Raw genomic sequence first — 13,124 nt, forward strand, 5'->3', positions numbered from 1 at the left:
AGATATGGAAGCTAATGGGAATGGGAAGCATTTGCTGGACTTCTGTGCTAGTATGTTTTTAGCAGTTAAGAATACATTCTTCAAGCATAAGGCTATTCACCGCTACACATGGGAGGCTAGGGGTACCAGATCCATAATAGATTATATCTTAACCGACTTTGAATTCAGGAAATCTGTTAGGAATGTACGAGTTTTCTGAGGATTTTTTGATGATACAGACCACTATCTGATCTGTAGTGAACTAAATATCTCTAGGCCTAGGGTAGAGAAAGTGAAATCTGTCTGCAGACGAATAAGGGTAGAAAATCTCCAGGACGAGGGCATTAGACAGAAGTACATGGATATGATTATTGAGAAGTTTCGAACAGTAGACAGTAAGCAGGTTCAGGATATAGAAAGAGAATGGGTGACATACAGGGATGCTGTAGTAGAAACAGCAAGGCAATGCTTAGGAACAACTATGTATAAAGATGGGAAAAGGCGAACATCTTGGTCGAATGATGAAGTGAGAGCAGCTTTTAAACGTAAAAAGAAGGCTTATCAGAAATGGCTCCAAACAAGGGCCAAGGCAGACAGGGATTTGTACATAGATGAAAGAAACAGACCAAAACAAATAGTTATTGAATCAAAAAAGAAGTCGTGGGAAGATTTTGGTAATAACCTGGAAGGGCTAGGTCAAGCAGCAGGGAAACCTTTCTGGACAGTAATAAAGAATCTTAGGAAGGGAGGGAAAAAGTTTTGAGTAATTCAGGTGAACTCATAATAGATCGCAGGGAATCACTGGAGAGGTGGAGGGAATATTTTGAACATCTTTTCAACGTAAAAGGAAATCTTCCTGGTGGTGTTGCGAACAGCCAAGCTCATGGGGAGGAGGAAAATGATGTTGGTGAAATTACACTTGAGGAAGTGGAAAGGATGATAAATAAACTCTATTGTCATAAAGCAGCAGAAATAGATGAAATTAGACCTGAAATGGTGAAGTATAGTGGGAAGGCAGGTATGAAATGGCTTTATAGAGTGGTAAGATTAGCATGGAATGTTGGTAAGGTACCTTCAGATTGGACAAAAGCGGTAATTCCACCTATCTATAAGCAAGGGAATAGGAAGGATTGCAATAACTACCGAGGTATCTCATTGATTAGTATACCAGGCAAATTATTCACTGGCATCTTGGAAGGAAGGTTGCGATCGGTTGTTGAGAGGAAGTTGGATGAAAACCAGTGTGGTTTCAGATCACAGAGAGGCTGTCAGGATCAGATTTTCAGTATGTGGCAGGTAATTGAAAAATGTTATGAGAGGAGTAGACAGTTGTGGTTATATTTCGTAGATCTAGAGAAAGCATATGAGAGGGTACTGGGAGACTATGGAATTAAAGGTAGATTATTAAAATCAATCAAAGGCATTTATGTTGACAATTGGGCTTCAGTGAGAATTGATGGTAGAATGAGTTCTTGGTTCAGGGTACTTACAGGGGTTTGAAAAGGCTGTAATCTTTCACCTTTGTTGTTCGTAGTTTACATGGATCATCTGCTGAAAGGTATAAAATGGCAGGGAGGGATTCAGTTAGGTGGACATGTTGTAAGCAGTCTGGCCTATGCTGACGACTTGGTCTTAATGGCAGATTGTGCCGAAAGCCTGCAGTCTAATATCTTGGAACTTGAAAATAGGCGCAATGAGTATGGTATGAAAATTAGCCTCTCGATGACTAAATTGATGTCAGTAGGTAAGAAATTCAACAGAATTGAATGTCAGATTGGTGATACAAAGCTAGAACAGGTCAATAATTTCAAGTATTTAGGTTGTGTGTTCTCCCAGGGTGGTAATATAGTGAGAGAGATTGAATCAAGGTGTAGTAATGCTAATGCAGTGAGCTCGCATTTGCGATAACCAGTATTCTGTAAGAAGGAAGTCAACTCCCAGACGAAACTTTCTTTACATCGGTCTGTTTTCAGACCAACTTTGCTTTACGGGATCTGTTTGTAGGGTACTGACAAAAGAGAAATACCACGGAAATTGTTCACATCTTTTCTATTTCCTTTCTTGTGTAAAGGATGGATCCAAGCTAGCTTCCAGTCCTCTGGTAGTTGTTCTTTCTCCCATATATCTACAACGGTTTTGTGTAGGATGTCAATTGCTTCTTCCGGGGCATGTTTCTACAGTTCCGCAGTCATGGAGTCTTCACCAGGAGCCTTGTTATTTTTCAGTCTCTTTAATGTGACTGCTTTACGGGAGCGAAAACTGGGTGGACTCAAGATATCTTATTCATAAGTTAGAAGTAACAGACATGAAAGTAGCGAGAATGATTGCTGGTACAAACAGGTGGGAACAGTGGCAAGAGTGTACTCAGAATGAGGAGATAAAGGCTCATTTAGGAATGAACTCGATGGATGAAGTTGTACGCGTTTTAGGATCCTAATACATTCGAACTTTTGATACATTATGAATTATGATTATTTTAATATGTTTGTTTTAGCTATTAACCCTTTGGCACTCAGCCTATATGCAGGGGTTTGCTCGAAGACACTCAGAATAATTTCCGTCATTTTCCAAACCAAATTACAAAAACTCAACACGTAAACAGTTCAACACACATTAAAATAAAATAAGTCATAATAATACGGGAAACTACGAGCATTTTAGAAATGAATATACCTAGGACGTTTTGTTATTGGTAACACCAAAAATGATTACATTTTGAAAATAAATTTAAAAAAATAATTTTTGGTTTTCAATGACTGAAAAATCAGATATTATTGCGTCTCCCTTATTTACTCTTAGACGTGAAAGAAAGAACATTTAATTCTGAATAATTTGATATCAGTATGATGTGTGGTATGAAGCATGGCACAAAGTTATTTGCTATACATGTAACGGTCATCGATGTCAGGTCCTCGCGGTCCGATGCACAGTGGGCACTGTATCATTTCCTACATAATGCGAATCACTTTTGTCAAAAGAAGGTCATTATTGCTGTCTAAATCATCTGAAAATTCAAGGATATCGGCCTCATTCAGCCTTGAATATGGTCTAGCCATTACGATAAAAAGATGACGCAAGCACATGCAAGAACGGAGTTATGAAAAGGTGTTAAATTATAGTTTGTGAAGTACAGCGAACACACGATATACCAAAGAAACGAAATATACTCTAAACTAAACTCATATCAAGATCAAATTGTTGTATTCATAAGCCAACCAAAACAGATCCGCGCAATAACAACTTCAAATAACCACAACATAAACATTCACGGGCAAGAGATTTCATTTGTCAAAAGTAAAAATATTTTGCAGGACTGGTGGATATATCTGTAGAGTAAAACGCAAATTCAACGCTTTAAGGTACCGTCACGATCAACTGTTACGATTTAACAGCCACGCAAATGACCAAAATCCATAAATAGGTCAGAGCCGATGTATCGGCGCCATGAGCTTTCTAGTCATAACCTCTCGCGCCGATAGATCGGCGCGCTGAGTGCAAAAGGGTTAACTTTGTCTAAACTATTCAGCTGATGAAGGCCCAATTAGGGTTGGAATATGTACTGATTGTGAATGTCATATCCATGTTCTCCCCAGAAATTTTCATCAGCTGGGTGGCAGAAATGAGTAGCTGGATGAGGAATACTATTTATAAATGAAAATGATCAGTTTCAGTGTATTCCCCTCAGGGCATTAACAGTATTATCAGACAGATAAACTTAACTGCAAAATTGAACTATTTTAGTGTTATTATGACAAACAAAAAATAACAGAATATTTTGAAGTTTTAGTGTTGTACTGCTCGTTCATAATCATGTAACAATGGAACTTACCAGTCGGTTGCTGCGGAGTGCTGTATGTTCTTGTGACATCATGAGGAATCGAGTGCTCGCATGCAGTTCCATGTTAATTGAGGGACCATTCGCGCACACTATGTGATAGGCAAGCAAAACGTTTAGACCCTGATACAATTGTTGCATTAATGCTGACAATGAAGATTTATCATTTAATAAACCGTTTTGAAGTATTTAAATTTTGATTTGGAACACCAAATGACTCAAATATGTTTTAACATTATGTAACTAGCATATATCTTGGTTATGTTAGCCGGGTGGTCTGCAAAAACAGCAGGGTGGTGCACCCATTAAAGAGATCCTAAGAAGAACCCTGCATATATACTGTATAGAATAAGTGGACAAGCTTTTGTGATTTCTTTAAAGGAAATTTTGCGTAACTATACAAAATAGGTCCCCGCACAGCCGAATGCCTGAGTTGGAACCTTTCTGTCAAGGTGTATATGCCATATAAGACAGTGTTCAACATCAGATTCTAGACAGTACCTCCAAGCTAAGTGGATATTGCTCCGACAAGACCAGTACTCCAGAATGGATTCTGATTTCTTCAATTTCCTGGTTGCTACCAGAACTAACATGGATGACTTCAAGATTGTGAAGAATATTATGTTCTTCAAACATATTGAAGTTGTCTTTGGTCCTACGTGAGGGAGTTAGAAAAATCTGTATTAATAGCTTGTATGCCGTAGCGCTTTCCAATGCTTAAGTTTGAACCTTCAACAACATCCCAGTTAAAGTGGAAAAAGCACAAAACTTTGAACAGGTTCATGGAGTTATCTTTCACTGGGATCTGGTTTTGAACACTGGTGAAGGACTCGAGGAGGATATAAGGAACTGTAGCTTGATTAAAGTCCGGCACATTATGTCAAAGTTAACAAGGACAGAACTTCTGATGTCTTCATTGTTTCCTTTGAGCGTCAAATGTTTCTAGTGAAGGAAGAAGTCGCAAGCTATTGTTGTGATGTGAAGTCATACATCCCACTTCTGGCCTCCTAGCTACACATTCTCATTTCTTAAAGCCTGGCAGAGTAGCTCAAGATGGTAGAGTGCTGGCCTTCTGACTCCCAAGTTGGCAGGTTCGGGTCTGGCTTGGTCCGGTGGTATTTAAAGGGGGTCATGTAAAGGAACTCCTGCAGGAGAAAATTCTGGCATCTCAATGTTTCCTAAAACTGTAAAAGTAGTTAGTGGGACTAAACATTATCACCACCACCACCATCAACATCATCATTTATTGGAGAGAGAAGACCCCCCAGTTCTTGTTCTCGTAGAGTTTGTCTAACCATGGTACACATACTCTTGGATCTACACCATAATCTGAAATTGCATGACATCATGCTTCTCATATTCCGAAATTACAAGATGACAGAATGGTCGGCAGACATCATTATCCGGTTTGTGTGGGATGTAGATTATTTCTGTTTTAATGATTTTTTTCTAATGGTTTAACATTGCACTAAACTTCAAATTTTTTGGTGATGCAAGGATGGGAAAAGAATACGATTGGGAAGGTCAGCATATAACACGTCCTGACATCCCCAAAATAATATAATTTCTGTTATATTTAAAAATGTACAGTTTTTGCATAGTTTGTTTTCTTTTTGCTATATGACCTAAGCTTGTTACAACTCAACCTTCCAGACAGCCCCTTGGGCAGGTTTGACTAAATTGGCTGTGTAGTATAGTATAGTTGGCCTGTCGTATCAAGCCAACTAGAAGGTCACTCCATGGGCTCTCAACTTGTTTACATGGGTTGACAAAACCACATGGCCCCTAGCCGAGACTGATAGTGCTTCCACTTATTTGTGATGGACTCCTTGCTTTCATCTTTCCTGTAGCGGGCGAGTTGGCCATGCGGTTAGAGGCACACAGCTGTGAGCTTGCATCTGAGAGATAGTGGGTTCGAATGCCACTGCCGGCAGCCCTGAAGACGTTATTCCGTGGTTTCCCATTTTCACACCAGGCAAAGGCTGGGGCTGTACCTTAATTAAGGCCACGGCCGCTTCCTTCCTACTCCTATGCCTTTCCTATCCCATTGTCGCCATAAGACCTATATGTATTGGTGCGACGTAAAACCACTAGCAAAAAAAAATAAAAATAATCTGTCCTGTCAGACCTAACTTGATCAACTCTTGTTCTCTTCTGATCTCGACGGTATTAGGTTTGTGAGACCTAGAGAGTCATTCATTTTCATGGCCCTTCTCTTTCTTTTACTGATATAACTTAAGTGGAACCTCATTAATCCAGATCCCATTAGTTCAGACTTTACTTAATCTGGACAGCCATTTAATAATAATAATAATAATAATAATAATAATAATAATAATAATAATAATAATAATAATAATAATACAATTAGAGTATAAAGCTGATTACGAGTGCAGAAAGCTCTGAAACGGATGAATATGACCAGGATGAAGCAGGTGATATTATTACAGTAATCCTAAGCCAAAACTTAGTGAAATTAAAGACCATCTAAACATTGACTTTAGATATATTGAAGATGACAACTATGAAAAGATATCTGCATATTACGAACATTTGAGGCACCTGTGTGAGTTAATTATTGAAGATATTAGTGTCAAAGGAAGACAACAAAAGATCAGCAATTTCTTCAAACCATTAAGCGTGTCAGGTGTGGTCAATGAAGGTGTGCCTTGATTGCCATGTTCTAGTTCTGTATTTTGTAGCTCCAAATACTGTATTGCAGTATATCTGTACACTAAATAACATTTGTATTTCTTAAATTTAAAATACTGTACTGTACACATTCTTTTTTATAGAACAGAGTGTTTAAAATGTGTACCTTAGCTCATTTCATAAGTTACTTTTTTTAATCCGGACTTTCATTAATTCGGACAAACTAGAGCCTCAGTTAATCCGGATTAATGAGGCTCTACTGTACCTTTGTTTTTTAAAAGATTGGACCACTTTTAATTTTCATTTTTGTTAAGTGTTAGAGAAGGGAAGATGGTTGGCTTGTTGTATTTTCAAAAACAAAACAATACTCACCACCACATCATACATAATACAAACTTGATACAAACTTGTTGTTCAGGTGAGTGTTCTGCGATTGAAAAGAAATGCTGCAAATTATATCAATGGGATACTGTCTGCTACTGTGTAATGAAATGCTTGGTGTTCTACAGAGATACCAGCTGAATGGCTAAAATCATGGAAGTCATTGGATCCGTATCCTGATTTCTCGTTACCTGAGCCGAACATCTTTTTGACTCAAAACTTCTCTCTAAAGAAGCATCCAGATCCAGTGCCGCCATATCCGATAAAGATTCATGGTGATGAGATGTCTGAAATATGGTATCGGCCTGATGTCAAGTTCAAGCTGCCTATTGCATACCTCTATTATTACTTCATCTCACCTCTACCGCTGTCTTCTCCTGTCAAGTAAGTCGCATATTTTTGTGTAAGATGGCAACTAGTTTGATAATGTGTACTCTGCTCTTCTCTGGACTTACTTTTAAATGTAACTTTTGATGTATAAAATTATACTTGTTAACAGTGTAAATTATGCACGTCTCATTTTCTCCTTTCCACATGTGCATTATTTTGCTAATAGTAATTAAACATTGTGTATTACCATTGAAGGTTATGATAATCAGTCTTTTTCACTGTTAAATAGGGTGTTGTAATTTTTTTCTGAGATGCTATAACTCTTAGGAAGTACTTTAATTTCAGTCTAATTATTGATGAACTATAAAACAAACAAAAGATAGTCTTTGTTTTACACTAATATGCATGGAAAATATTAAGTACTGAGACTATGCAATTTACATGGACAACTCAAAGAATTTTCTCTAAATCACTGTTCTCTTTCCTTTGTGAAGTCAATGCAAATTGCAGTTTGAGGTTTTGAAATTATTACAGAGTCATAATGTACGAAAATGGTTGACAAATACAGTGCAGATAGTGTGATGAATAAGAATAATTTTGTATTATCTGGTAGGTAGTCGTTGGCAGCATTGGCTGTATCGCATCACTGAGTATATCTGTTCTTCCTGCATTATTCTTCTTGCTCAGTTTCACTTGTGGTTATTTTTCTGACAGTTTAATAGGCTGATTTGAGCATGAAACATGCATTAAGAGAGATAAATTTCATGTTGATTGGTCCTATTGAACTGTGATTACATAGAAAATTAAAAGTTTTAGTTTAACAGTTCCAGCTTTTCAATACAAAATTTTTGCAGTGTGGTTTTCATTACAAATGAAACATTTATTTGGTACTAGTTTTGACCCAAGGTCAGAGGTCGTCATCAGCCAATAACATAAATTGCACAACATATCAAATAGGCCGTAAACAATGTACATATGCTGTAAAAATATTGTGGGTTGACGCTAAAAGTTAAAGGGTGAAGATGAAAAACAGTCACATTGGTGATAAAAGTTTTAAATTATGCATAAAATGCATTAAAATAGGTACTTAACTGCCGTTGAAGGATGATTCAAGTTGAAGAATCTAGGTGATGATTCTTAGGTACTTAACTGCCGTTGAAGGATGATTCAAGTTGATGAATCTAGGTGATGATTCTTAAACTTGCGTATCATTCGTTACAAAGTTCTGATAGCTGTAAGTCATTATATTGTAGTAGTGGCATTTAGAAATTAAGTTACGCACATGCAGTGAATAATGTAGAAACATGTTACAATGATGCCGTTCAAAGAGCTTCTAGTTTGATGTCTTTAAAAACAATATGTGATTTACCTTGTGCTGTGGTGTGTTGCACGTATTGCATAACTGATACGAAGGGAAGCTTGAGTAGGGAAGTTCAGGAATGGAGGGGAAAAACGGGGTAGAGGAAGTGAGGAGGGGCTACTTTTATGGCAGGGCTGAAGGGTGTGGGAATAGGGGTAATTGCTGCGGAAAGGTGCCATGAATTGAATTAAAAAACAAATTTATCATTTGTTAAATTAACATTGCTAAAAATAATAATGGGAAAGTCAAATAGAATATTGGATTTTTCCGAAATGTCATTAAGGTTGTAGTTTGAATTGAAATACTGATCTAAATGTATAAAACAGTTTTCTGTTACATCAGGTAGGGGTCTTTGTTTAATATCTTAAGGATTTCCATACCTTGCTCTATGTCGGTAAAATTACTATTGTAATCTTGCATGTGCTGACCTATGTTCTGAATATCTTGTGTTGAAACTCCTCCCAGTCTGTCCAACATACGAAAAATTGCAATTATTGCACTTGATTATGTAAACACCTGATTTTGAGAAAGTATTAATCCTGTTAACTGATGTGGAATTGTATAGGATATCTGCATTTTTATTGTTAGTTTTTAAAGGCTATATTTACATTGTGTTTCTTAAAAATGATAGTGGTTTCATAGATCGCTTTATTAAACGTGAAGGTGGAAATTAAGGGGACACTGTGTTTATCTTTTTTTAAATGTGGTTGAAGGACGATGTCTGTATTTATTTATTATTCTTTCATTGAAAAAAATATTGTAACCATTGGATTTAGCGATACCTTGAATGGTGTTCAGTTCATTTTTTTATTTTTTTAGACATGGGTACATTAAAAATAAAATCTATAAAGAAATCTCTTTTCTTCTGATGAAGCAGAGCACAGTTCAGTGCGAAACGTTAAGAATTTCACCTTATTTTTTTGACACAGCATAAGCCCAAAAGTCTATACTGTAATCATGTCTATAAGTACGGTCCGTGAAAGCATCAGTGACAACATGTTTCTACATTATTCACTCCATGTGCATAACTTAATTTCTAAGTGCCACTGCTACCATATAATGACTTATAGCTATCAGAACTTTGTAACGAATGATACGCAAGTTTTAAGAATCTTCATCATCCAGATTAATCAACTTGAATCATCTTTCAATGGCAGTTAAGTGCCTTATTTTAATGCATTTTATGCATAATTTAGAACTTTTTTATCACCATTGTGACTATTTTTCATCTTCAACTTTTAACTTTTAGCGTTAACCCACAATATTTTTATGGCATATACACATTGTTTATGGACCTATTGATATGTTGTGCAAGTTGTGTTATTGGCTGATGGATGACCTTGACCTTAGGTCGAAACTAGTACCAAATAAATGTTTAATTTTTAATGTAAACCGCATTGCAAAAATTTTGTATTAAAAAAGGCGGAACTGTTAAACCAAAACTTTTAATTTTCTATGAAACGTGCATCCACACAAATTGCAAGAAATGGTTGAAGGTGGGCAAATTAATTATCTGATATAATGGATACTTAATTTCCCTAAACCTAGGTGGAAAAGAAGAAACCAATTTGAGTAATGATAGGGAGGAGCAGTAGCTTACATAGGCAGTAATACTTAACACACACAATATAGACAGCTAGGAATGAATATAGGAACACATTCAAGGATAAATACTTCAGTGTTAGTAGAGAGAGAGCAACTGAGAGAAGGGAGAATGAACATCAAAACACAAAGCAACAACAACAACAACAGCAAGAAGAAGAAGAAGAAGAAGAAGAAGAAGAAGAAGAAGAAGAAGAAGAAGAAGAAGAAGAAGACGACGACGCCAGTCTCCAGTGAACTGCTTCTATGCTTCATTGTTTATTTAAAAAAGTTTTTGATAGTGTTAAACATGTTACTTAAAACATAAGGAGCTTAACAGTAAAGGTGTTGGTACCATCAAGAAGCTCTGTAGGAATCAGATAGCAAACATCAAAAGTGGAGACCACATTACTGAAGATATTAAGATGCCAAGAAATGACTGCATTCATTCTTAATTTACACACTTCAACTATATTTTGAATGACCCTTGATGAAGTTGATGAAAAATCAAAACCAAGTTGAAGTGAATAAACATCATTCATTATGTAGATGACATTGTGATACTAGCTGACAATTTAGATGACCTTCACTTCCTTCTGAACGGGATCCGTGTAGTAAGCAAGGAGTATTGTCATAAAATGTATATACACTGTATTCAGAAAACAAAATTCACAGTAATCAACAAGGAGAAAATTATCATGCTATACAGAAACATTGTTGTAAGATGTCACATTTCAAGTACCTAGGATGCTAGTTTACGCAAGAATGGATCCATATTCAGAGGTGCCAACTATTACGGATTGTCTATAATTATTACGGATTACGGCAATACGATCAAAGGGGAAATTATTATGGAAAAGCGATATCATCACAAAAAAAAAAAAAAGTATTTTTCTATGAGAAAGAAGAAAAGGAGAAAATTGTTCCATCTTTTGGAGCATTACTGCTCAATCCTCCTCGTTTCAGTGCTTGTCAGTTGGCACCTGAACTCACTTCCTTCTGCTATGCATGAGCATTGTAAATTTCATTGTGAATCTATTCTGCTCTTCTCCGCTGTATTTGCAGTATTAAGTGCACATGACAGTAACTCTCCACAGAAAGAGTTTTCAGTGTTGATAGGGAAAATCAGACAGGATTCGGGTCTACATTAAGCACATCTACATTGGATGGTTCAGAAGACGGGAAATGTCATCTCAGGGAGAAGGATGCTTCAGGAAAACCTACACTGAAAAGTAGCTGCTGGGTGCGAAACAAGCTACAAAGAATTTATCACAGAATGTGCAAATTTTATTGTGAAATGTGATCTACTTAAGAATAGGTAGCTGTTGGAAGGGCAAAAGGGGTGTCATTATTGATTAGGGAGGGGCATGCTTTGGATTGGACTGGAACATTTTCTGAAGGTTGGTTCAGGTCGGGGAATCTACTGATAGCCTGCTTCAAAAGATGGCACCTCTGCATAGTTAGAAATCAAAACAAGAAAGAGCATTGCAAGAAGTGGGTTTCTGAAATTGAAACCTCTTGTCTGCAGCCATGATCTCAATTTACAGAATAACTTGTAGGGGTGTTCTGAAGTGTTGTGTGTTATTGGTGCTGCTTTACGATGTCGAAGGATGGAATCTAAAGGTTTCACCAGTGAACTGACTGCAGACCTTTGAACTGTGAGTGTTGAGTATAGAATATCCCGCATGTAGGCCTTGTCACCATTGAGAAGGTACTCCAAATATGCCGGAAAATTGCGTGTAGTCCTAATCTTGCAGAATGCAAGAAAGTAACCTCTTTTGGTCACATCTTCATAAATGACAAGTACAGCTTGGACAGCTGATCATAGAAGGCAAGTCGGAAGGAAAACGTGGACATGGGCACAGACCTCTGAGAGTGGTTTGATATTCATGACATGACAGCTCTAATACGGGAACCACAAAATAGGAAAAATTACTTCATGATGGTCACCAACCTTCTGTGAGGAGGAGGAGGATGCAATTTCATCACCTTACTACACTGATGTTGTATGTTTCTAGCTTTCCTATTTGTCCCTTTTCTATAGGGTGTCAATCAATCAATCAATCAATCAATCAATCAATCAACTTCATTTCCCCGTTTCCAGCTTCCCAGGTCAGGTTGTGATTCAAGGACCTCCATTACTGCCTGTCTCTCCACCACTCTTCTCCTTTTTTAAGTACATCTTCTGGTTTTCCTACCCTCTTCTCTATGCACTCCCACACTGAATCTGTCCACCTCTTTCAGGGTCTTCCTTGTGGCCTCTTTCCTGTTAACTTCTCTTTAAAAAGCTTTTTTTGGCACTCTCTCTTCTCCCATTCTCATCATATGCCCATACCACTTTAGCTTTGTTGTTTCTATCCTGTCTTGAAGTTTCAAGATTCCTGTTCTTTTCCTTATCTCTTCATTTCTAATTCTATCCTTTCTGGTCTTGCTCTCAATACCTCTTAGGAATTTCATCTCCACTGCCTGTATTCTACTCTCCCCTCGTTTTGTTGTAGTCCATGATCCAGCTGCATAGGTTAGTATGGGTTCATAAAAGGTTGAATATAATACTTTCTTACATTTCTTCAGGACATCTTGGTTCCACAAATTACCCCTTACACCCTGGTAGAAGCTGTTTGCTTGTTGTATTCTTTTCCCAATTTTCTCAGTTATCTTTCCATCTTCTGTGATTACACTTCCCAAGTACTTGAAACTTTTAACCACTTCCAGAATTTTACCATTCAGTTTTATCTTTCCTCTTCCTTCCTTCCTTCCTTCCTTCCTTCCTTCCTTCCTTCCTTCCTTCCTTCCTTCCTTCCTTCCTTCCTTCCTTCCTTCCCCTTGTCATCCCTATTGTTTTACTTTTCTCTGTGCTTACTTTCATCCCAAATTTTTCTATCTCTAGATTCCATACATCTACTTGTTTTAGCACTTCCATTTCATCCTCACCCCATATCACTATATCATCTGCAAACACCATGGCTTTTGTTGCCTGTCTGTCCAATCTCTGTTTAATGTTTTCAT

General features: G+C 37.2%; 1 protein-coding gene across 1 annotated transcript in view; it reads left to right on the forward strand.

Annotated features, from left to right (window-relative positions):
- Positions 1–13,124, forward strand: part of Nrd1 (Nardilysin) — a 197,490-nt gene that overhangs the window by 61,429 nt on the left and 122,937 nt on the right. The window contains exon 13 of the mRNA XM_067135758.2: positions 6,976–7,231. Coding sequence (XP_066991859.2) covers positions 6,976–7,231 — 256 coding nt within the window. The remainder of the gene's footprint in view (positions 1–6,975; positions 7,232–13,124) is intronic.

This window comes from Anabrus simplex, chromosome 1, assembly GCF_040414725.1.
Source record: "Anabrus simplex isolate iqAnaSimp1 chromosome 1, ASM4041472v1, whole genome shotgun sequence".
In the NCBI taxonomy this organism is placed as follows: Eukaryota; Metazoa; Arthropoda; class Insecta; order Orthoptera; family Tettigoniidae; genus Anabrus; species Anabrus simplex.